Below are 21,088 nucleotides of genomic sequence, written 5' to 3'. Positions count from 1 at the left end.
TCAGCTCGGCCCCCGGGGGACGAAGCCAAGGGGCGAGTTCGCGCGAGCTCCGGGGCCAGGAAACTACAGCTCCCAGCAGCTCCTGCTCTGGCTCCGGCTGGGGGCCGAGCCCGGCCGAGTTCGGGGAAAGCATTCCTGGAATTCGTTTCCTGTAGCTTCCTGCCCGAGGCCGAGCCGCGGGATGGCGGGGCAGCAGCGGGCGGATGGCGGCGAGCGACCCCTGGGCACCGGGGGCAGCCTGGCCGCGTGAGGAGCCCCCCCAGTGCCGTGCGCCCCGGCCGGGCCATGGCCGAGCTCCTGCTTCGGAGAACGTTCTCCAGGCTGAGGGGCAAAGAGAAGCTCCCCGGGAAGAAGGAGCGAGGTACCGCCGGGCTCGCTGCGCGGCGCTCGGGGCGCTGGCGGGGCAGGGATGCGCTGCTCAGAGTTTCACTTTCCCGACGCGGAGGCGCGCGGGGCGGCTGGTCCGGCGTCGCTGCCCGGGCGACCCCCGCGGAGCCGGGCTGCAGGCGCCCTGGGGCGAGGAGGGGCTCGCGGGCAGGGTGGTGGTTGGGAGGCGGCTCCGGCCCGGGGCTTGGCTGTCCGCGAAGGAAGGCCCGGCCCGAGGATGCTCGGGGGAGCGGAGCGCCCCGCCGAGCCGGGGCTGAGCCGCGGGGGCCTAGCGCTCTCCGCGCGCCCCGTCCCATGCCGTCCAGCGCTCGCGGCCCGCCCGGGGCAGGGACTGCAGGGCTCCTGGCCATTGGGGGCGCCAGGGGGGCTGGGATCGGAGGGGCAGGGGGCGGCGCTCGAGCCCCAACCGTTGCCTCGCTCCTAAAAAGGCAGAAGGAAGGAAGGAAGGATGCGGGGGGAGGGCTGGGAGGGGAAAGGGCAGGAGCCAACCAGCGCCCCCACAGCCGCCAGCCGGGGCAAGAAGACTAGATTGCCCTGGCACTCCTGGGCAAACCCAAACCCTTCCACCCCAGCAGGGAGGGCTCAGACCCACCCAGCCGCCCTGCAATCCCCAGCACGGGGCAGTCCGAGCTGCCCTCCTTCCCCCAGCTTCCTCCCCCTGCGCTGGGGTTTGGTTGTGGTGCTCACAATACTGTTTGTTTTAGCACAGACTCGAGCACCAACCTTGGCCCATCAGGAGTCAGGATCCCAGTTTGTGTGTCTGGGCTGCTATGGGTTGGCAGGTCTCTGTGTGCTGTGGCCTAGGGAGTGAGTGGGTAAAGGGGGGGGGAGAGTCTGGGTGTGAGTACCAAGGGTGTTTGGGGGGGACATGGCCCACCAGTGACAGAGGCACTGAGCAAAGGTTGGGTGCTGAGGGCTGAGCAGAGGCATAGTCAGAACCAGGGAATAGCCTGGCCAAATCTCCCAGTGTGACAGAAGTCTTGTGTAACCCCTGGGATCAAACCTGGGACCTCTGGAGCTTAGTGCATGAGCCTCTACTGCATGAGCTAAAAGTCAACTGCCTGTTAGCTAAGGCTGTAAAGCAAACTCTCTCTCTCGGTGCCACTAGATGGGACAGAACACCACACCCAGAAGGTGTGTGTGGGTTACACTTGCACTATGTGGAGTGACTCAAAGCCTCAGCTCCTGGAGTCCTGGGATTTGGGAAAATTGGCAGCTTTCGTTAAAAAAACAGAGAGTTTCTGGCCCTGGTGGTGGGGGAGAAAGGCTGGAACCATGACCCCAAATGGACCCAACTCCAGGAGGCAAATGTTCCACCCCTGCAATGGCTGGCTGAGCTGCTGCCATCAGTTTGGAGCTGATCTCGTGGTTTTGGGGCCAGACTCACTAAGCTTTGAGCCCTGGGGTTGGCAATGCTATGGGGCGAGGAGCTTGCTGTGAATCCAGACTGGATGTTTTTGTAATAGATCTGCTTTAGGAATTATTGTGGGTTTCCAGCCTGTGTTCTACAGGAAGTCAGACTAGGTGATCACACTGGTCCCTTCTGGTCATAGACTCTGTGAATGGGGTGGGGTTGGGGTGCCAGCCTTGTGGCCAGAGTTGTGATGATTGGGGCTCGATGGGAGCACTGGCCGTGCAGGCAGGAAGCACAGGCCAGGGCTGGGAGAGGCTGCAAAGGAAGAAGCAGCAGGATTTGGATGGGGCCAGATGGATGGGTCAGGGAGTGGCCGGCTCAGAGACAGGGACTAGAAGATGATGGGCTTGAGCGACACCCCCGAGACAAAGGAAAGTGTGGGGGTGGTTTAGGAGGTGGGTTTGGGCCATGGTGAGTCTCAGCTGGTGGCAGCACCCTGTTGGAGGGATCCAGGAGGGCTGGGAGGGGAGTGCAGTTGGAGGGAGGCAAATCTGTGAGTCACCAGCAAAGAAGACAGTCAAAGCAGCTGAGGCCCACAATGGGAGGAGGAGAGTCCCCTGAGGATCTATCAGAGAGGAAGGGGAAGCCAGGAGACCACAGAGCCATGCCAGCTTGACAGACAGGAATCAGATAGACATAGCTAAGGCCCTACCAAATTCACGGTCCATTTTGGTCAATTTCACAGTCATGGGATTTTAAAAATCATAAATATCATGATTTCAGATATTTAAATCTGAAATTTAACAGTGTTGTATCTGTAGGGGTCCTGACCCAACTCTGAAGGCAGCAGCGAAGAAGTGAGGGTGGCATGGTATGGTATTGCCACTCTTACTTCTGCGCTGCTGCTGGCGAGGTGCTGACTTCAGAGCTGGGTGCCTGGCCAGGAGCTGCCGCTCTCCAGCCACCCAGCTCTGAAGACAGCATAGAAGTAAGGGTGGCAATACTGTGACTCCCCTACAATAACCTTGCAACCCCCCCACAACCCTCTTTTGAGTCAGGACCCCCATTTTGAGAAGCGCTGGTCTCCCCCTGTGAAATCTGTATAGTATAGGGTGAAAGTGCACAAAAGATCAGATTTCACGGGGGAGACCAGATTTCACAGTCTGTGATGCGTTTTTCACGGCTGTGAATTTGGTAGGGCCCTAGTCATAGCGGCTGTAGCTGACCGGGTTGTGCTGGACCAGGATACGTCACATGACAATGGGGCCCAGTGCTGCCAGAGGACATGCAGCACCTGAAGCCTCCAAGGGCCATAGCCAGAGCTGAGCTCGGCTGGAGCCAGTTCTGACCCCAGACACCTGGGCATGCAGTTGGGTCACTGCAACCAAACCAACCCCCTGCAGGTTTGGGCCGGTCTGGCTCAATAGGGAAAAGGCAAAACTCTGTCCCCTCCACTCCCCATTTGGTAGCTCTGTGTCTGAGGCTGCCCCAGGGGATTGCCCCAGCACCTGACAGATGGACTGAAACTTTGCATCCTTGATCTGAGAGGATCTGGGTGGGAAGGAGCACATGCTGCGTGATGTGCTGTTGCTGCTACCGGGAGCACCTGCAGGATGTTCCAGAGGGAAGGCCCATAGTGTGCACAGAGCCAGTGGGACGTGTTCTTAGTGACCAAGGAGGTTGGAGATGCTTGCAAGAATTCCCCCCCCAAGGATCCAGTTTCTTTAATATTCAGAGGCAGGAATTGTTCATGCCAGAGCCAGCCCCCACTGAGACCGTGAGGACATGGCAAAGGGGTGAGAGAGTGACCCAGCACGAAGCCTCTGACAGGAGTCCAGGACGAGTGGCTTCCTGCTGTCAGAGCAGGTGCAGGTTCCTGGTGAGTTTGTGATGGAGAACAGCCTGCAATCCATGTTTTGGCAATTCCCTTTGCTAGATCAGCTCCCGGAATTGTCCTGCCCTTGCTATGCAGCCTTGTGGTTCATCAGAAAAGGCCATGCTGATAGCCAGGGGCCAAGGAAATGCATCCATGTGGACTGATTTGTCCTTAGCAGGCTGCCTTCAGTGGGTGGTGATGGGAAATTGCTGCAAATCTCCTGCAGAGCCCCCCCCAGGTCCAGTTGTCCACTGGTCCCTGTCACGGACTCACAGATCGTGCCCACTCTTGGCCCCGTGCGGTCCGTGGGGTGTGCCCCTTTCAGTGAGACAGCCCTTCTCGGGGGTCCACTCTCTCTCGGGGTCAGGCCCCTCCACCTCCTGGAGCCGCACCTCTCTGAGCCTTAGCACGTCTGTCTCTGCCGTGGGCCCCCTCAGGGAGTCCACTCGCTCTGGACCCCCGGGCCTCTAGCCCCGAAGGGGTTGATGCAACCCTGTTCTCTAGACCGGAGTGACTCTCAGCCAGCATAAAACAGGAGGATTTATTGAGAGTTGAACACAGCACAGGAAACTCTCAGGGCCTCAGGCCTGGCCTCCCTCAGCCCAGCACATCCCAGTCTCTCTGCATCCAGGTGGGCTCTGCCTGCTCCCCCTCTCCAGCCCCAAGCCCCCCTGCTTCCCAGCTGGGCATCTGAGATCACCGGCCCCAGGCCCCCCTCTGTCCATTGTCTTCTCTCCAGGTAAACAGGGTCGTAAACTGGGGCCTCCTCTCCTCGCTTCTGTCCTCTGGCTGGAACCGGCTGGTTAGGTCACTGGGTCCTCGCTCTGCAGCCCATTGTCCGCCCACTGGCCAGAACCGGCTGCGTCTCCTCAGCTGGGCCTCCAGGTCGCCAGGTCACCGGTCGCTGGGGTATCCATCCTCCAGGCCATCGGTGGGGTCCCCAAGTCCTCTCTCCGGTCCTCTGCAAAACAAACTCCTTCTCCCCTCACCTCGTTAAACCAGTAACACCCAGGGAAACTGAGTCCCACCCCCTCCGCATGCAAACCATTGAACACTCCACAGAAAACAAGAAACCCCCCCACTTTGTCACAGTCCCGTTCACTCTCTGCATGCAGCCACTGGGAGAAGGAAGATGCTCCCTGGACTGCCTGTCCTGCATGATGCAGGGAGTCCTCAGCTCTATCCACCCATCACAGCCCACAGGAGCAGCATGGTCCCCACCAGCCCCCTGTGTGGCCGTGAGCAGTGCATGGCTGAGGAGGGGTTGCTCCCTCACTTGGAGGAGAGCTTGTGGCCGTGGCATGGTCTGCCCAGCCTGAGGACGAGCACCTCTGAGGCACAGAACAGCCACGGTCTAGGCCTTCAGGGCTCCACACTGGCACTCATCTGTGACCTAGCAGCATCCACAAGCCAGGCCTCCTGCCGCTTCCCATGGGCTGAGGCTGTGTCCCATCCTTGCTGCTGGTGATTGGCCACAGGTACTCTTGGATGCCATCCTGGTGCACTGGCAGCCCTGCAGTTGTGCATCGGAGTATCACCTCCAGTGATCTTGGCCCATGGGAGGCAACAGGGGCCAGGGCGAAGGGCCAGTCTTTTGCCAGTCCCTGTGTCCCAGCACTCTCAGCACAGGTGAGGGGGCACTCACCAGTGACTGCACCGCCCCCCCCCCCCCGGACTCCGCTCTGTGTTCCAAGTGTTTCCCTACAGATTCGCTCCCAGGAGAGAGGGCAGCGGGATGCAGGGCAAGCCTGGAGAACAGCAGGGAGAGGCCACTGGGGTGAATCGATGACCATGTCCAGCCACAAAGGGAACGGACGAAGGGCCGTGGGCCAGGGAGGGAAGGTCAGACTGGGCCCTGGTAGGCAAGGGTACAACGCTGCAGTGGAGGTGGCTCTTGCACCTGGAAGGATGGAATCGGGTTAGTAGTGGGGGGTGGCTGCTCAGAAGCGCTGCTGTGAGAGGCTGGCTGCCCTTGGGGATGAGGTGCTGGGCTGGGACTCTGGAGATCTGGGCGGGGGTCCTGCTGCTGGCAGGTTTGGGGTGCTGGCGCAGTGGGGTCAGGAGGCAAGGAGCTGCCTCAGGACAGGTCAGTCTCCCTGCCACCAGGGAGTGTCCCTTAGCCAGCGCCCCCTGACCCAGCCTGATCCTGGGGCCCTGCCGGTCTCGGGATCAAGTCACTGGGTCAACCCTGTGAGCGGGAGATTCGGGGCTTTATTTCCTGTACTGTCAGCTGAGTCACATGGTGCCGATTCTTTCCCCTGATTGGCTGTTGGTCCTTGTGCCTCTGCAGGGCTAGTGGAGTCAACTCACTGGGGTGCCACCCAGTGGACCCAGCCCTGCTCCCCCTGGCCTCTCAGCAGCCTCAGCCCTGCTCCCTCTGAAAAGATCCAGCAGCCCCAGCCCCACTCCCCCCGCCCTGCCCACCCCCCCATGAAGACGTAGCAGCCCCTGCCCTAGCCCCACTCGTCCCCCATGGTCCCAGCCCCGCTTCCCCCACACTAGTGGCCCTAGCTCTGCTCCAGGTCCACCTCCTACTCCACACTGACCCAATGGTCCCAGCCTTACCTACCCCACTGAATGGCCCCAGCCCCGCTCCCGAGCCCCTCCCATTCTCATGAGAGGCCCCAGTTCTGATCCCCTCGACCCTACACAATACCCTCCAGCGGCACCAACCCCATGGTCCCAGCCCCCCCTATTCCCCACCCTTTCAGACCCAACGGCCCCAATCCCGCCCATCCCCCCCGTGCAGACCCAGCTGCCTCCACCTCACCCGTCCCCCGTGTGGTCCCAATGGCTCCATCCCCACCCATCACCCCATGCCTCCTCCCCCACACACAGTGGCCCAAGCTCCTCCCATCTCCCCATACAAACGCAGTGGCTCAAGGCCCCCCTGTCCCCTCTGTGCAGACCCAGCTCTGGTCTCCCTTCCCCCCCGTGCAGCCCCAGAACCTGTCTCCCCCGTCCCACCTGTCCCCCCGCTCAGATCCAGCAGCCCCAGGGCCCAGGAGCTCTGGGGGATTGAACCCTGGCTGGCATGGGTCCGCCCTTCTGCGGGGTCCATGCTGGGTGTGGCCCACATACTGTCCTTTTTGTAGGGTCCTGGGCCCTAGAAGTCTGGGGGAATCTCGAACCTCTCAAATGGGGGGATTCTGGGTCGGATTTTGACACCCACATCAACCTCTCCAGCCAATGGCCATTAAGCCATCCTCCTGCCACAGCAACTGGCCAACCGTCACTGCCCCCCTGTAAACCCACCCTTGGCTCCCTCTTGTTCTCCACTCCCCCCACTCTGGTCCCTTGTGATTCAACCAGCTTCATCCTGCCCCTCAGCTCCCCAGCACCTGTGGGTAGAGATCTCGCCCAGCCCCATCAGGTGTGCCAAGGGATGGGGGTGTGTGGGTGTCAGGAGTGGGGTGTGCACACGTGTGTGTGGGAGGGGGAGGTGTGTGCGCATGTGTGTGAGGAGCAGGGAGGATGTGGGGGGCAGCAGGGTATGTGTGGGGGGACAGTAGTGTGGTGCATGTGTGTGGGGGAGGGAAGGGTAGTGAGGAGTGTGGGGGGAGCAAGGAGCGGAGAAGATGTGGAGGCAGTGGTCTGTGTCGGGGGAGTGAGGAGTGGGGTGTGGGGGGGAGCGAGGAGCAGGCACGGTGTGAGGGGGCAGTGAGGAGTGGGGAAGATGTGAGGGGGCAGTGGGGTCTGTGTGTCAGGGGAGTGGGGAGTGTTGGCGTGTGTAGGGGAAGCAGGGTGTGTGTGGGGAGTGAGGAGCGAGGGGGGAGTGGGGTGCGTGTGAGGGGGGAGCGGGGACGATGTGAGCGGGGAGCAGGGTGCGTGTGTGGGGGGAGTGAGGAGGATGTGAGTTGGGAGCAGAGTGCGTGTCAGTGGGGAGCGGGGTATGTGTCAGTGGGGAGCAGGGTGCGTGGGCGGGGAGCGGGGAGGATGTGAGTGGGGAGCAGAGTATGTGTGTGGGGGGAGCAGGGTGTGTGTGAGTGGGGCAGGGTGCGTGTGAGTGGGGAGCGGGGAGGATGTGAATGGGGAGCAGGATGCATGTGTGGGGGGGAGCAGGGTGCGTGTGAGTGGGGAGCGGGGAGGATGTGAATGGGGAGCAGGGTGCGTGTGAGTGGGGAGCGGGGAGGATGTGAATGGGAATGGGGAGCAGGGTGCGTGTGTGGGGGGAGCAGGGTGCGTGTGAGTGGGGAGCGGGGAGGATGTGAATGGGGAGCAGGGTGTGTGTGTGGGGGGAGTGCGGTGTGCATGAGTGGGGAGCATCGTGCATGTCTGGGGGGAGCGGGGAGGATGTGAGTGGGGAGCAAGGTGCATGTGTGGGGGGAGCAAGGTGTGTGTGAGGTGGGTGCGGGGTTCACATGTGGGGGGAGCAGAGTGAGGAGCAGGGTACATGTGTGGGGGGAATGGGGAGGATGTGAGTAGGGAGCAGGGTGCGTGTGAGGGGGGAGTGGGGAGGATTTTGGGGGAGCACGGTGCGTGTGAGTGGGGATAAGGGTGCGTGTGTGGGGGGAGCGGGGAGGATGTGAGTGGGGAGCAGGGTATGTGTGAGGGGGGAGTGGGGTGCATGTGGAGGGGAGTGGGGTGTATGTGGAGGGAGCAGGGTGCATTGGAGCAGGTGTGGGGAGCAGGGGGTTGGGGGGCAGTGTGTGTGGGAGGGAGGGAGTGAGGAGTGGGAAGGAGGTATGGGGCAATGGAGTGTGCGGGGGAGAGGAGCGTTTGTAGGGAGGGAGACGAGTGGAGGTTGTATGGGGAGGACTTAGCCCCTTCTCTGCAGTCCCACGTTCGGTGTGCCCATGTGATGCTGGTCTATGGGCTTGTTCCCAGGAGGGGGCTGTGGGAGGCAGGTGCTGTACACAGGGGGTGGGCCCCGTTCCGCAAAGGGTCCTGTGTCCCCACGCTGCGGGGCCGGTCTAGGCCAGGCTGGGAGGAGGGAGCACTGCCCTCACAGCCAGGCAGTAAACAGGAAATCCAACTTGGCAGGGGCTGTGAGCAGCTGTGTGTGCTAGGAGCTCCCCGCCTGCCCAGCCAGTGCTCCCACAATGACGCCTCTGTCAGCCCTGCTGCACATGCTGAGGCAGCTAGGCCCAGGAGTCTGAGGGCCAGTGCTGAGGCTGTGGCGAAGGATTTGGGGGAGGACTCCACTGTGCAAGGGTTGGGCTCAGGCCCCTGCAGGGAACAGCCCCCCTTGAGCAGAGGTCACAGACCCCCCCCCAGCATTGCACATCCTGAGCAGGGAGTGTCCAAAGCTGCCTCCCCCATAACATAAAAATGGCCATGTTGGGTAGGACCAATGGTCCATCCAGCCCAGTGTCCGGTCTGAGCGGCTGGTGCCAGATGCTTCAGAAGAAAATGAAGAGAACAGGGCAACTATCGAATGATCCTTTCCCTGTCATCCCGTCCCAACTTCTGGCAAACAGAGGGTTAGGGACACAGGACAAGGGGTTGCATCCCTGCCCATCTTGGCTAATAGCCATTGATAAATGTATCCTCCATGAATTTATTTCATTCTTTTTTGAACCCAGTTATACTTTTGGCCTTCACAGCACTCATGGCAATGAGTTCCACAGGTTGACTGTGCATGGTGTGAAGAAGTACTGCCTTATGTTAGTTTTAATCCTGCTGCCTATTAATTTCATTGGATGACCCCTGGTTCTTCTCTTATGTGAAGGGGTCAATAATATTTCCTTACTCACTTTCTCCACACCATTCCTGACTTTATAGACCTCTTTCACATCCCCCCTTAGTCGTCTCTTTTCTAAGCTGAACAGTCCCAGTCTTTTTAATCTCTCCTTGTCTGGAAGCTGTTCCATCTCCCTAATCATTTTGTTTTTTCATAGATGTGATCATCTAGCCTCACCTCCTGTATGACACAGGCCAGAGGACTTCCCCAAAACAATTCTCAGAGCAGATCTTTTAGAAAAACATCCAGTCTGATTTAAAAATGGTCAGTGATGGAGAATCCACCACCCTTGGTAAAATTGTTCCGATGGTTAATAACTCTCACTGTTAAAAATCTACACCTTATTTTCCAGTCTGAATTTGTCTCGCTTCAAACTCCAGCCATTGGATCATGTTAGACATTTCTCTGCTAGATTGAAGATCCCATTATTAAAGATTTCTTTCCCATGTAGGTGTTCATAGACTGTGATCAAGTCATAGACTGTGCTCAAGTCACCCCTTAATCTTCTCTTTGTTAAGATAAATAGATTGAGCTCCTTGAGTCTATCACAATTAGGCATATTTTCTAATCCTTTAATCATGCTCATGGATCTTCTCTGAACCCTCTCCAATTAATAAACATCCTTCATGAATTGTGGGCACCAGAACTGGACACAGGATTCCAGCAGTGGTTGCACCAGTGCCAAATACAGAGGTAAAATAACCTCTCTGCTCCTACGTGAGATTCCCCAGTTTATGCAGCCCAGGATCACATTAGCTCTTTTGACCACAGTATCACACTGGGAGCGCATGTTCTGCTGATTATCCACCATGACTCCCAAATCTTTTTCAGAGTCACTGCTTCCCAGGATAGAGCCCCCCATCCTGTGCGTATTACAATCTTTGCTCCCAGATGTCCGCATTTACACTTAGCTGTATTAAAACACATATTGTTTGCTTGTGCCCAGTTTACCAAGCGATGTGAATCAGTGACCTTTTCATTACTTACCACTCCCCCAAATTTGTGTCATCTGTTGCCCTTCTCTGTACCTTTTCCAATTCTAATATATGTTTTTGAGATGTGGTGACAGAACCGCACGCAGTATTCAAGGTGTGGGCATACCTTGGATTTATCCAATGGCATTATGATATTTACTGTCTTATTATTTATCCGTTTCCTAATGGTTCCTAATACTCTGTTCGCTTTTTTGACTGCTGCTGCACTTTGGGCAGATGTTTTCAGAGGACTATCTATGATGACTCCAAGATTTCTTTCTTAAGTGGTAACAGCTAATTTATACACTGTCTCCCGCAGCAGTGCATGGCCACAACCCTATTCCATGGGTCATGCCCTCTCTCATACCACCCATGCCAGCCTCAGCCCCATCCCACAGGCCACACCTCCTCCCCTACAGCCCATAGCAGCCTCAGCCTGCATGGCCACACTCCGGTCCCATAGGCCATGCCCCATGCTTGTTCCCATACAACCCACACCAGTCACAACAATACATGGCCATGTTCCCATCCCACACAACCCACACAAGCATCAGCCTGCATGGCCATACCCCCGCACCAACCCATACCAGCCTCAACCACACTCCTACCCCTTTTCCATGAAACAAAAGTGTTGTTCTTTTTCTTCCTCAGTCAAGGGTGCCTGGGTATCTTTGCCTCCAAAACATAGTGGCTCAACCCTTTGATGTCTACCTACAGATAAGGTCTCTCTCATCCCCCAGCTGCTTTGTTCTTCCTATTTAGTTTCTTTTGAAATTCTTACAATCCTTCATTTGCATTCAGTCCAGACTGGTGATAAGGCACCCACTGTGCAACATGCAATACTTAATTTATGTGCAAACTGCCGGATAGAGAAACATTTCTTGTTGGAGAAAAACCTGTTCTCCTTTGCTGGTGCCAAGTCTCTAGCCACAGTCTTGAGTATATTTTCAGTATAGCTACATAACTCTTTACATAGTATCTGTAGGTACATTTCACAATGATATGACTGACCAGTGTGACACCAACTTTTATTTGAGACCTCACACAACATTCTTTGGTGAACCAGAATCAGAAGAGTCCAGTGACCCCTCTGCACCCCCTTGTCAGTTGGCATTGAGAGGTTCATGGTGTGTCTGTACTGGGAGTGCACTAAGTGAGTGTTGGGCTGTGTGTGCTGGGAGAACACTTGGCATGGTGGGTGGGTGCGTAACCACTGGGTGTGTGCTGGCTGTGGTGCGTGTTGGGTGCATACTGACTGTGTGTGCACTGGGTATGGTGTATATGTTGGGTGGGCACTTGGTGTACGCACTAGGTATGCACGAGGTATGGTGTGTGTGTGCACTGGGCATGTTCTGATATTAACCCTCAGCTCACATTTCCTGTTCCCCACAGAGCGCCCCTCGGGGATGCTGGACTCTCCCATGGAGCTGGAGCCAGGCCCTGGGCCAGAGCCAACATCTCATGACCTCGATGGGAGCTGTCGGAGAGGGGCAGCCATCACCGTGTCCAGGAAGCAGAGCTGGGCCAGGTTCTCATGTGGCATCCGGGACGTGCCATGTAGCTCTTACAGCAGGAAGGTGTCTGCCAGCCCCACGGCCTCCGCAGAGCTGCAGGATGAGGGTGAAGGGGTAGGGCCAGTTGCCTGTGGGCAAGAGACTGACGGGGACCCCCAGTGCCCTCTGCGACCCCAGGAGCTGTTCTCCCCCACCCACACAGGGGGGCCAGCCATTAAGGATGAGGCCTGGCTTGTGGAGAGCCCCCCAGACCCAGCGCCCCCCACCCCTCAGCCTGGCCTGGCCCTGGCGACCCCAGCCCCTCAGCCCGGCCTGGCCCCTGGTGATGAGGAGGCTGAGTCGATGTGCAGGTATGTGGAGCTTTGCACCTCCGGCAGTGCTGTGAGGTCTGCCAGTCATGGCGCCTACTTGCAGAACCTGGAGAGGAGCAGCCGCCACTGGATCCTCTCCTCGGGCAAGGCCCAGGGCCTGGAGGAGTTGGCCCCCAGCGCCAGCACAGAATTGAAGGAGGTGGGCGCCATGGGCAGCGAAGGGGAGATCTGGTACAACCCCATCCCTGAAGATGAGGACGTTGTGGGTGTCAGGCAAGGCACCGAGCCTGGCAGCTCCTGGAGGAAGTGGGGCAGTGGCACAGGGAGCCGGGAATCTGACAGGGACAAGGCCAGGCCCAGCAGGGCAGAGCCAGGTGATGAAGGGCCCCCCAGGAGCATCGCCAGGCAAGTGGAGAGCCCCAGCTCACAGAATACACCTACCCCAGCTGGGCCAGTGGGCCGAGGCGAGGAGATGGGTGCCGGCAGGACACAGGCCTATGGTGAGGGGTGTGGTGCTAACAGGGTGTGTTGTGGGTTGAACAGCATGGCAGAAACATGAGACAGAGAGCTGCTTCCACGTGGCCCCACCATCTTCTGGTGGCAGACCCACCCTGATCTCATGAGCCCCTCCCCTCCCCTCCCATGGCCCCCCCTTGCAGGTTCCCTGATCTCATGGGGCACCCGATCCCGTGGGGTCCCCCTCTTTCCATAGAGCCCCTCCCCAGGTCCCTGTCCCTGCATCTGCATCCCCACTGCAGCCTGGTTCCCTGTGTGGGATCAGCCACACTTTCCGTCCCCAGCAAATCAGTCTTGGCTGCTCTGGGTCCCACAAGCCCTCCTCCCTGTAATGGCCCTTCCCTTCCATGCCCCAGATGAAGGGGCTCCCTTTCTCCATGCATGCCAGTGTCCACTGCCCGTCTCATCAGGTCTCTCCCCCCAGGGAAGTTGCCGATTTCATGTGTGAACGTGGCTGTGGGGTTGGCTGGCCCATCCCCGCCGCTGAGCCCCAGCATCTCCAAGAAGGGGCGCTCCCTGGGCAGGGTGAAGTCCCCGGGCACCGTGCGCCGCCTTTCCCTGAAGATGAAGAAGCTGCCTGAGCTGAGGAGGAAGCTGAGCCTGCGTAGTGCCCGGCCCCGGGGTCAGGAGCCTGAGGGCAGTGGCAGCACCTCACCCCAGGATGCCCGCAAGGAGCCGGGGAATGTCATCAGCCGCTACCACCTGGACAGCAGCGTGGCATCCCAGCAGGGCCAACACCGTGCCAAGGCAGCCAGCAAGGGCGGCTACCTGAGTGATGGTGACTCCCCTGAGCTGCTGGCCAAAGCGGACAAGCGTGCCTGTCCCGGGCCAGAGGGCCATGACCCTGGGGCCAGGCTGGACGTGGATGCCTTCCAGCCCTACAGCTCCTTGGAACAGCCGCGCTGTGTGCAGCCCATCTCAGGCCTAGTCAGTGTCCACCTGCATGGTGTGGGGGACCTTAAGCCCCCAAAGGCTGAGTCCAGGGAGGTGTTCTGCGTCCTGCAGGTGGACGCAGCCCCCAAGGCGCGCACGGCCCTGCTGCCCTGGACAGCCGCCTTCCTCAGCCTCAACCACACCTTCAACTTGGAACTGGAGGGCGCCCGACACCTCAAGGTCATTGTCTTCTCCTGGGATCTGGCTACCTGCCGGAACCGTGTGTGCTGCCATGGCACCATTGTCTTGCCCTACGTCTTCAGAGGTAACGGGAGCAGCCAGTGAGGCAGGGGCTCTGGTGATCGGGAAAGGGCCTGAGAGGGGGCAGTGGCATCCAGGCAGGGGGCAATGCCCAATGGGGCTCAGATGTACAGGGCTCTGGGGGGCACATACAGATGAGCAGGGATCAGCGCTCCATGGGGTTCAGCTGGGCAGGACTCTGGGTACGTCTACACTTACCTCCGGGTCCGACGGCAGGCAATCGGTGTTCTGGGATCGATTTATCGCGTCTGGTTTAGACGCGATAAATCGATCCCGGATCGACCCCGGAAGTGCTCGCCGTCGACGCCGGCTCAGCGAGAGGAGTACGCGGCATCGACGGGGGAGCCTGCCTGCAGCGTCTGGACCCGCGGTAAGTTCGGACTAAGGTACTTCGATAACGTAGCTGAATTTGCGTACCTTAGTCCGAAGTGGGGGGGTAGTGTGGACCAGGCCTCTGGGGGGCACATACAAATGGGCAGGAGGCAGGGTCCAATGGTGCTCAGATGGACAGGACTGTGGGGGGGGCATAGGGCAGAACTAAGGGGGGGCAGATGCTGTGGTTTCCCAGCTGGCCCTTGCTGATCGTCCACATCTCGCTCCGGTCTGACATGTGCCGGTGCCCTCTGCTCTTCAGGGTGCAGGGCCCAGCAGCTGGCAGTGCGGCTGGAGCCGCGCGGGCTGCTCTACTGCAAGCTGACGTTGGTGGAGCAGTGGGACATGCCCAGCAGCCCCAGTGACCGGGAGCCCCGGGTCTTTGGCGTGGAGCTGCGTCACTTGGTGGAAAGGGAGAACACTGCCACCAAGGTGCCGCTGCTGATCCAGAAATGCGTCTCCCAGATCGAGACGCGGGGACTGAAGGTGAGTGGTGGGGGAGGCGATAGTGGGGGAGTGGGCTCTGCAGGACACCTGGCACTCCAGTCCCATGCCACGCAGCTAACACAAGCACAGCAGGTACATGGCGAGGAGCCGGTGAGCACGGCTCCTGATCAGGCAGGATCCCAGCAGGCTGTGGGCTCTGTGCTGTCTTCCCTCTTTGTATCCCTGTCCCCTTCCTATGCTGCCCCTTGGGTCCTGGGGCTCTCCCACTGACAGCACCTCCTCTGCCCAGATTGTAGGGCTTTACCGGCTGTGTGGCTCGGCAGCTGTGAAGAAGGAGCTGCGTGATGCCTTCGAGAGGGACAGTGCAGCCGTGACGCTCTCTGAACAGCTGTACCCAGACATCAACGTCATCACAGGTCAGTGCCCAGCTACTCCTCACCCCCATGCAGCACCAGCACAGCTCCCGGATTGCCACCCCCCCACGCACACTCAGGCAAATCAGTAGGAGGCTCACTGCAACACCTGGCCACCAGACCCCACTCCCCTCCCAGAACTGAGTGTAGAACCCAGGAGTCCTCATTCCCAGCCCCCCCTGTTCTAACCCACTAGATCCCATTCTTCTCCCAGAGCAAGGTAAAGCACCCAGGAGTCCTGTCTCCTGCCCCCCCCTCTAATCCGGTCCAACTAACTTGATACCTTTTTGTGATGAGATTACAAGTTTGGCTGATAAAGGTAATAATGTACATGTCATATACATAGAGTTCTGCAAGGCGTTTGACCTGGTACCCCCTGACATTTTGATTAAAAAACTAGAACAATATAAATATAACAGCACACATTAAATGGATTAAAAATTGGCTCACTGATAAGTCTCAAAATGTAATTGTAAAAGGGGAATTGTCATCGAGCAGGTGTGGTTCCAGTAGTGTCCCACAGGGACTGGTTTTTGGCTCTACGATATTTAACTTTTATTAATGGCCTGGTGAAAGGAAACATAAAATCATCACTAATAAAGTTTGCAGATGACACAAAAGTTGGGGGAGTGGCAAATACTGAAGAGGGCAGGTCACTGAGACAGAGTGATCTGGATCGCTTGGTAAACTGGGCACAAGCAAACAATGTGTGTATTAATAACGCTAAATGTAAATGTATACATCAGGAACAAGGCCACACTCACAGGATGGGGGGATGCTATAGTGGGAAGCAGGGACTCTGAAAAAAGATCTGGTAGTTGTCTTGGTGGATAATCAGCTGAACAGTGGCCAAAAGCGTCCTTGGATGCATAAAGAGGGGAATCTCACGTAGGAGCGGAGAGGTTATTTTACCTCCGTATTTGGCACTGGTGCGACCCTGCTGGAATCCTGTGTCCAGTTCTGGTGCCCACAATTCAAGAAGGATGTTGATTAATTGGAGAGGGGTCAGAGAAGAGCCATGAGAATGATTGAAGGATTAGAAAATCTGCTTTACAGAGATAGACTTTAGGAGCTCAGTTTATTTAGCTTAACAAAGAGAAGGTTAAAGGGTGACTTACTTAGTCGATAAGTACCTACATTTGAAAGAAATATTTAATAAGGGGATCTTCAATCTAGCAGAGAAAACTGTAACACCCATCCAATGGCTGGGAGTTGAAGCAGACAAATTCAGATTGGAAATAAGGTGTATATTTTAACGGTGAGAGTAATTAACCATTGGAAAAAGGGTCGTGGTAGATTCTCCATCACTGGCAGTTTTTAAATCAGATTGGATGGTTTTCTAAAAGCGCTGCTCTTAGAATTATTTTGGGACGTTCTCTGGCCTGTTATACAGGAGGTCAGACTAGATAATCATAATGGTCCCTTCTGGCCTTAGACTCTCTGAACCCACTAGACCCCACTCCCGTCCCAGAGCTACGGGTAGAACCAGGAGTCCTGACTCCTAGTCCCTCTGCTCTAGCCACTAGACCCCACTCGCCTCCCAGAGATTGAACCCAGAAGTCCGGGCTCTCTGTGCACTCCCTGTAGTTTCTATAGGCTGCTCAGTGCCATGAGTCCTGTGCCCTCCCCCCAATGGGACCCAGGAGGGACCAGTGTGGTTGAGGTGCCTGCCAAGGAGCTGACAGAAGTCTGGCCTTTTTCCTGCAGGGATCCTGAAGGACTATCTGCGGGAGCTGCCCACGCCCCTCATCACCAAGACCCTTTACCAGGTGGTGTTGGAGGCCATGGCGCAGCGACCACCCCAAGACATGCTTAGCAGGCAGAATGCAAAGGAGACGATCGCTCTGCTGGACTGCCTGCCGGAGATTGAGAAGGTGAGTGCCTGCCAGTGGGCGGAGCAGGGGAGTGTGGGCAGGTAGGAAAGGAGACCTGGCTGTGGAGCCAAGCCATGGTGCCCTTGGAGCAGTCCCGGGGGGCTGGTTGGTGCTGCTGCAACAATGTCACCATAGACTGGCACATTCTCATCTCCTAGGTGGGAGGCTGTGGTCAGCTCTGCCCCTGCCACACACATGGTGGCTGGGCATGTGCATGGCACAGCTCCAGGCATGGAGTCAGCACTGTCCTGCTGCACATATGAGAGCCAGGCATATGCATGGCACAGATCTAGACACGGAGCCACCGCTGCCCCTGCCACACACATGGGAGCTGGGCATGCCTGTGACAGTGGTTGACAGTGCTGCTCCTACTGAATATGTGGGCCAGGAATGTGTGTGGCACAACCCTGGCATGGAGCCTGCACTGCCCCAACACATACACGGGGGCTGGGCACACCTGGCACTGCCACTGGCATGGAGCCAGCGCTGCTCCTGCCATGCACACGGGGGCTGGGCACACCTGGCACTGCCACCGGCACGGAGCCAGCGCTGCCCCTGCCGCGCACACGGGGGCTGGGCACACCTGGCACTGCCACCGGCACGGAGCCAGCGCTGCCCCTGCCGCGCACACGGGGGCTGGGCACACCTGGCACTGCCACCGGCACGGAGCCAGCGCTGCCCTTGCCGCGCACACGGGGGCTGGGCACGCCTGGCACTGCCACCGGCACGGAGCCAGCGCTGCCCCTGCCGCGCACACGGGGGCTGGGCACGCCTGGCACTGCCACCGGCACGGAGCCAGCGCTGCCCCTGCCGCGCACACGGGGGCTGGGCACGCCTGGCACTGCCACCGGCACGGAGCCAGCGCTGCCCCTGCCGCGCACACGGGGGCTGGGCACGCCTGGCACTGCCACCGGCACGGAGCCAGCGCTGCCCCTGCCGCGCACACGGGGGCTGGGCACGCCTGGCACTGCCACCGGCACGGAGCCAGCGCTGCCCCTGCTGCGCACACGGGCTGCGCATGCCTGTTACAGCGCTGGATCCATGGGGGCTGGGCACTCCTCTGGCACGGCTTCAGGCATGTAGCCAGTGCTGCTCACTGTTGGGGCCTAAGATCCTGGGCTGCTTTCCAGGTTGGCTGCCCCTTGGGATTGAGGGATTTCACCGCAGTGAGATCAGAGGAGATATCACAGTTCTCATAGATTAACAGATTTTAGGGCCAGGAAGGACCATTAGATCACCCAGTCTGACATCCTGGGCAGCACTGGCCCTTATGTGTCACCCAGTTACCCCCATGTTGTGTATTGAGCCCAGTAACTTGTGTTTGGCTAAAGCATCTCCCAGCCCGGCCCCAGCCTGGCTTTGGAGCCATCAAGAGACAGAGAATCCACCACTTTCCCTGGAGTTTGTGCCAGTGGTTCATCCCCATCCCTGGTAAACACTTGTGCCTGTTTTCTCGTTTGAATTTATCTGGCTTTAGCTTCCAGCCACCTAGGCTTCAGTGTCAGGCCGTCCCTCCTTCCCCCAGCTTCTCCGAGTCAGGTACTTTCCCTCCAAGGAGCCTGGCAGCTGGGCACAGACTAAGGCTGTGACCTCTGAGGTACAAAAATGTGGGATTTCTGGGATGATCCTGAGCCCACAAAACTGGGTGGGTGGGGCAGGGGCAGGGCCTGGACTGATGCTCCCCTCTCCCCAGGCTACGCTGACCGTGCTGCTGGACCATCTCAGCTTGGTGTCCTCCTTCCACGACTTTAACCGCATGAACTCCCAAAACATTGCCGTATGCTTCGGGCCAGTGTTGCTCAACCAGAATCAGGAGCCATGGCGCCAGAGGGCCCGCAGCTACGCCCACTGCGAGGAGATCTCCAGTGCTGTCGACTTCAAGAGGCACATTGAGGTGCTGCACTATCTGCTGCAGGCCTGGCCTGGTAAGTGCAGCTGAGGGGAGGGAGTGTGTGGCCACAGGACTGCTGCGGGGTGGGGGAGAGTGCCGCGGGGGGCCTCCTGCAGGGTGGGGGGGGAGAGCGCGCCATCGGGGGCCTGCTGCGGGGTGGGGGGAGAGCGTGCTGCCAGGAGCCTGGTGGGGGTGGGGGGAGAACGTGCTTCTGGGGGCCTGCTGCGGGATGGGGGTGGGGGGAGAGCACGCCGCCAGGGGCCTGCTGCAGGGTGGGGGGCGAGCGTGCCGCCGGGGCTTCTCCCCTTGGGATTGAAGCCCCTGATTGGCCTGTCTGGCTGTGGGAGGAGAGCATTGTGGTAACTGCGATCTGTCTCCCCAGCCCCCTACAGGAAAGGGCGTGGCGTGGAGGGCTGGGAAAGGGCCCAGTCCACCTGCCTGCGGCAGAGGCGCTGTCCTGCACTGCGGCTGGATCTGCTGGAGAGCGAGGTGGTGGCTCGTCACCGGCCCCGAGGCCTGGAGAGCCCCCCCACCAACCGCTACGCTGGGGAGTGGAGTGTGTGCAGCCAGGAGTATGGGCTGGTGGCCGGGCTGGGGCACGAGGTCAACTACGCCGAGGTGGCCGGCAGCGACAGCGAGAATGAGGTGCTGGACCTGCGGGAGGGGCTGGGCGGCCCCAGCCAGACGGTCTTCGTGGGGGACTTTGCCCTGGTTGACGACCCTGATGCGCCCTTCAGCCCCCGCCTGAACCTGAAGGACTTCGATGCCCTCATCTTGGACCTGGAGCGAGAGCTCTCCAAGCAGATCAACGTGTGCCTGTGAGTGGCCTGGCTGCTCCACCACAGTGCCTGGCTCCCCCTGCCCCTATGCTCCCTGGGACCATCGACATCCCCTGCCGGGCTCATGTCACCAAAACACGAGCCATGTGGTGGGAGCTGGGCACAGCCTGGGGCCTTGACACCAGCAGGGGAGATGCCAGGCACCAGATGGTGGGGCTTCAGCTAAAGAATTTTAGGCTCCACGCTCAGGAGCCTGGCCCAGCCCTGTAGCAGGCCATGACTCATGCCGTCAGCCTTAATCCAGCAACCTGCCCAGGAACAGGGGCCCTGAGCAGCAGGTACAGCGTACAGGAGGAGTTCTCATGCGCTCTCGTGGGCTCCAGCACACTCTGCCCTCTGGGCTTGGAGCTCTGGAGAGACCAACACAGTGCACGCCTGGGTGTGGCCGCCGAGCTCCCAGGGGCACGCACCCAGGTGTGGCCGCCAAGCTCCCAGTATTAATAGGAACTCAGAGACTGAGCCAAAGCCATTTGGAGAGTGACCAAATTTGTGTAGCACTTGGCTCTCGCAGCCTTTTGATTTGCACAGTAGGGATGGGGGCTTGGAGACACCAGGGCAGTGCTCCACCAGGCCAGTGTGTGGCAGCTCACTGAGGTTGGGGCTCTGGGGCTGGAGTATGGATGAGGGGCTGAGCCAGCCATGGGGCTGCACTCAGGGTCACTCACTGCTGCAGTGTTTGTCACTCTCAGTGGGTGACACAGTTGCTCTGTCTGGCTACAGGGCAGCATCACAGTCCTGTGTGACGGGCTGGGAGGAGCCTGGATCCTGGCGTTCCCTTGGCCTGGCTCTCTGCCCTGGGGCAATACCATGTGAAGGGAGCGCACAGGACGGGGGAGCGGCTCCTTCCTGAGCCTTCTCCTTGCCTCTGCATTTCAGAAGCCAAAGAATCAGCCTGTGAGCCTGAGCCTGTCCCCTGGCTGGGCTGGAGCAGAAGTTTGTGGGCACTGCTTGTGTGACCCTGGCAGTGGGCTTTCCAGGCCGTAGCAGCTGTGCCAATATGGTGCTTCATGCAGGCTAGTCAGGAAGGCAGCGCCAGGCCCTGGGCATGGCACAGGGGGCGGGTCAGGAGCACCATGTACCTATCCCTCCCGTGGCATGTATTTCTGGTCAGCAGGGAGCCTCCAGGGGGTAACAGCTCTCCCAGCCCCCAAGGGTGGTGAGTTTTGATGCCCCTTCTAGCATCCCAGGTGGAGCCTTCCTTGCAGGTGGGAGTTTGACTTGGGTCTCAGGAAGATGGGTGTCAGGGCTGCCGCGGGGCTCTAGCTGCAGTGGGCTCAGTCTGGTCTGCTGTGGGACTGGCCTCGCAGTCAGTGTTTTGCTACTAAGTGCCACCCTGTGTGCCACTTGGGTGGGGGGCAGCCTTGGGCCAGGAGAGAGCCAGGGCTAAGGCCTGTTCCTGGCCTCCCACCATCCCAGGCGAGGCATCCCTCCTGCATAGTGTTA

General features: G+C 59.0%; 1 protein-coding gene across 1 annotated transcript; it reads left to right on the top strand.

Moving 5' to 3' along the window:
• The first annotated feature begins 285 nt into the window (after window positions 1–285).
• On the top strand, window positions 286–19,628 carry SYDE1 (synapse defective Rho GTPase homolog 1). The gene is made up of 8 exons (XM_065419719.1): window positions 286–361; window positions 11,667–12,599; window positions 13,040–13,813; window positions 14,444–14,667; window positions 14,918–15,044; window positions 16,749–16,915; window positions 18,609–18,840; window positions 19,189–19,628. The coding sequence occupies exons 1-8, from the start codon at window positions 286–288 to the stop codon at window positions 19,626–19,628; spliced, it is 2,973 nt and encodes a 990-aa protein (XP_065275791.1).
• The last annotated feature ends 1,460 nt before the right edge of the window (window positions 19,629–21,088 follow it).

This window comes from Emys orbicularis, chromosome 19 (assembly GCF_028017835.1).
Source record: "Emys orbicularis isolate rEmyOrb1 chromosome 19, rEmyOrb1.hap1, whole genome shotgun sequence".
Lineage (NCBI taxonomy): Eukaryota > Metazoa > Chordata > Testudines > Emydidae > Emys > Emys orbicularis.
The sequence above is the reverse complement of the archived record's forward strand: the minus strand, read 5'-3'. Positions and strand labels throughout refer to the sequence as shown.

Bases quoted from the DNA above. Each gene is read 5' to 3' on its own strand.
- SYDE1 (XM_065419719.1), top strand. From the start codon at position 286: ATGGCCGAGCTCCTGCTTCGGAGAACGTTCTCCAGGCTGAGGGGCAAA. The intron at 13,814-14,443 runs GTAACGGGAGCA...TCTGCTCTTCAG, and splicing joins CTTGCCCTACGTCTTCAGAG to GGTGCAGGGCCCAGCAGCTG. The intron at 18,841-19,188 runs GTAAGTGCAGCT...CTGTCTCCCCAG, and splicing joins TCTGCTGCAGGCCTGGCCTG to CCCCCTACAGGAAAGGGCGT.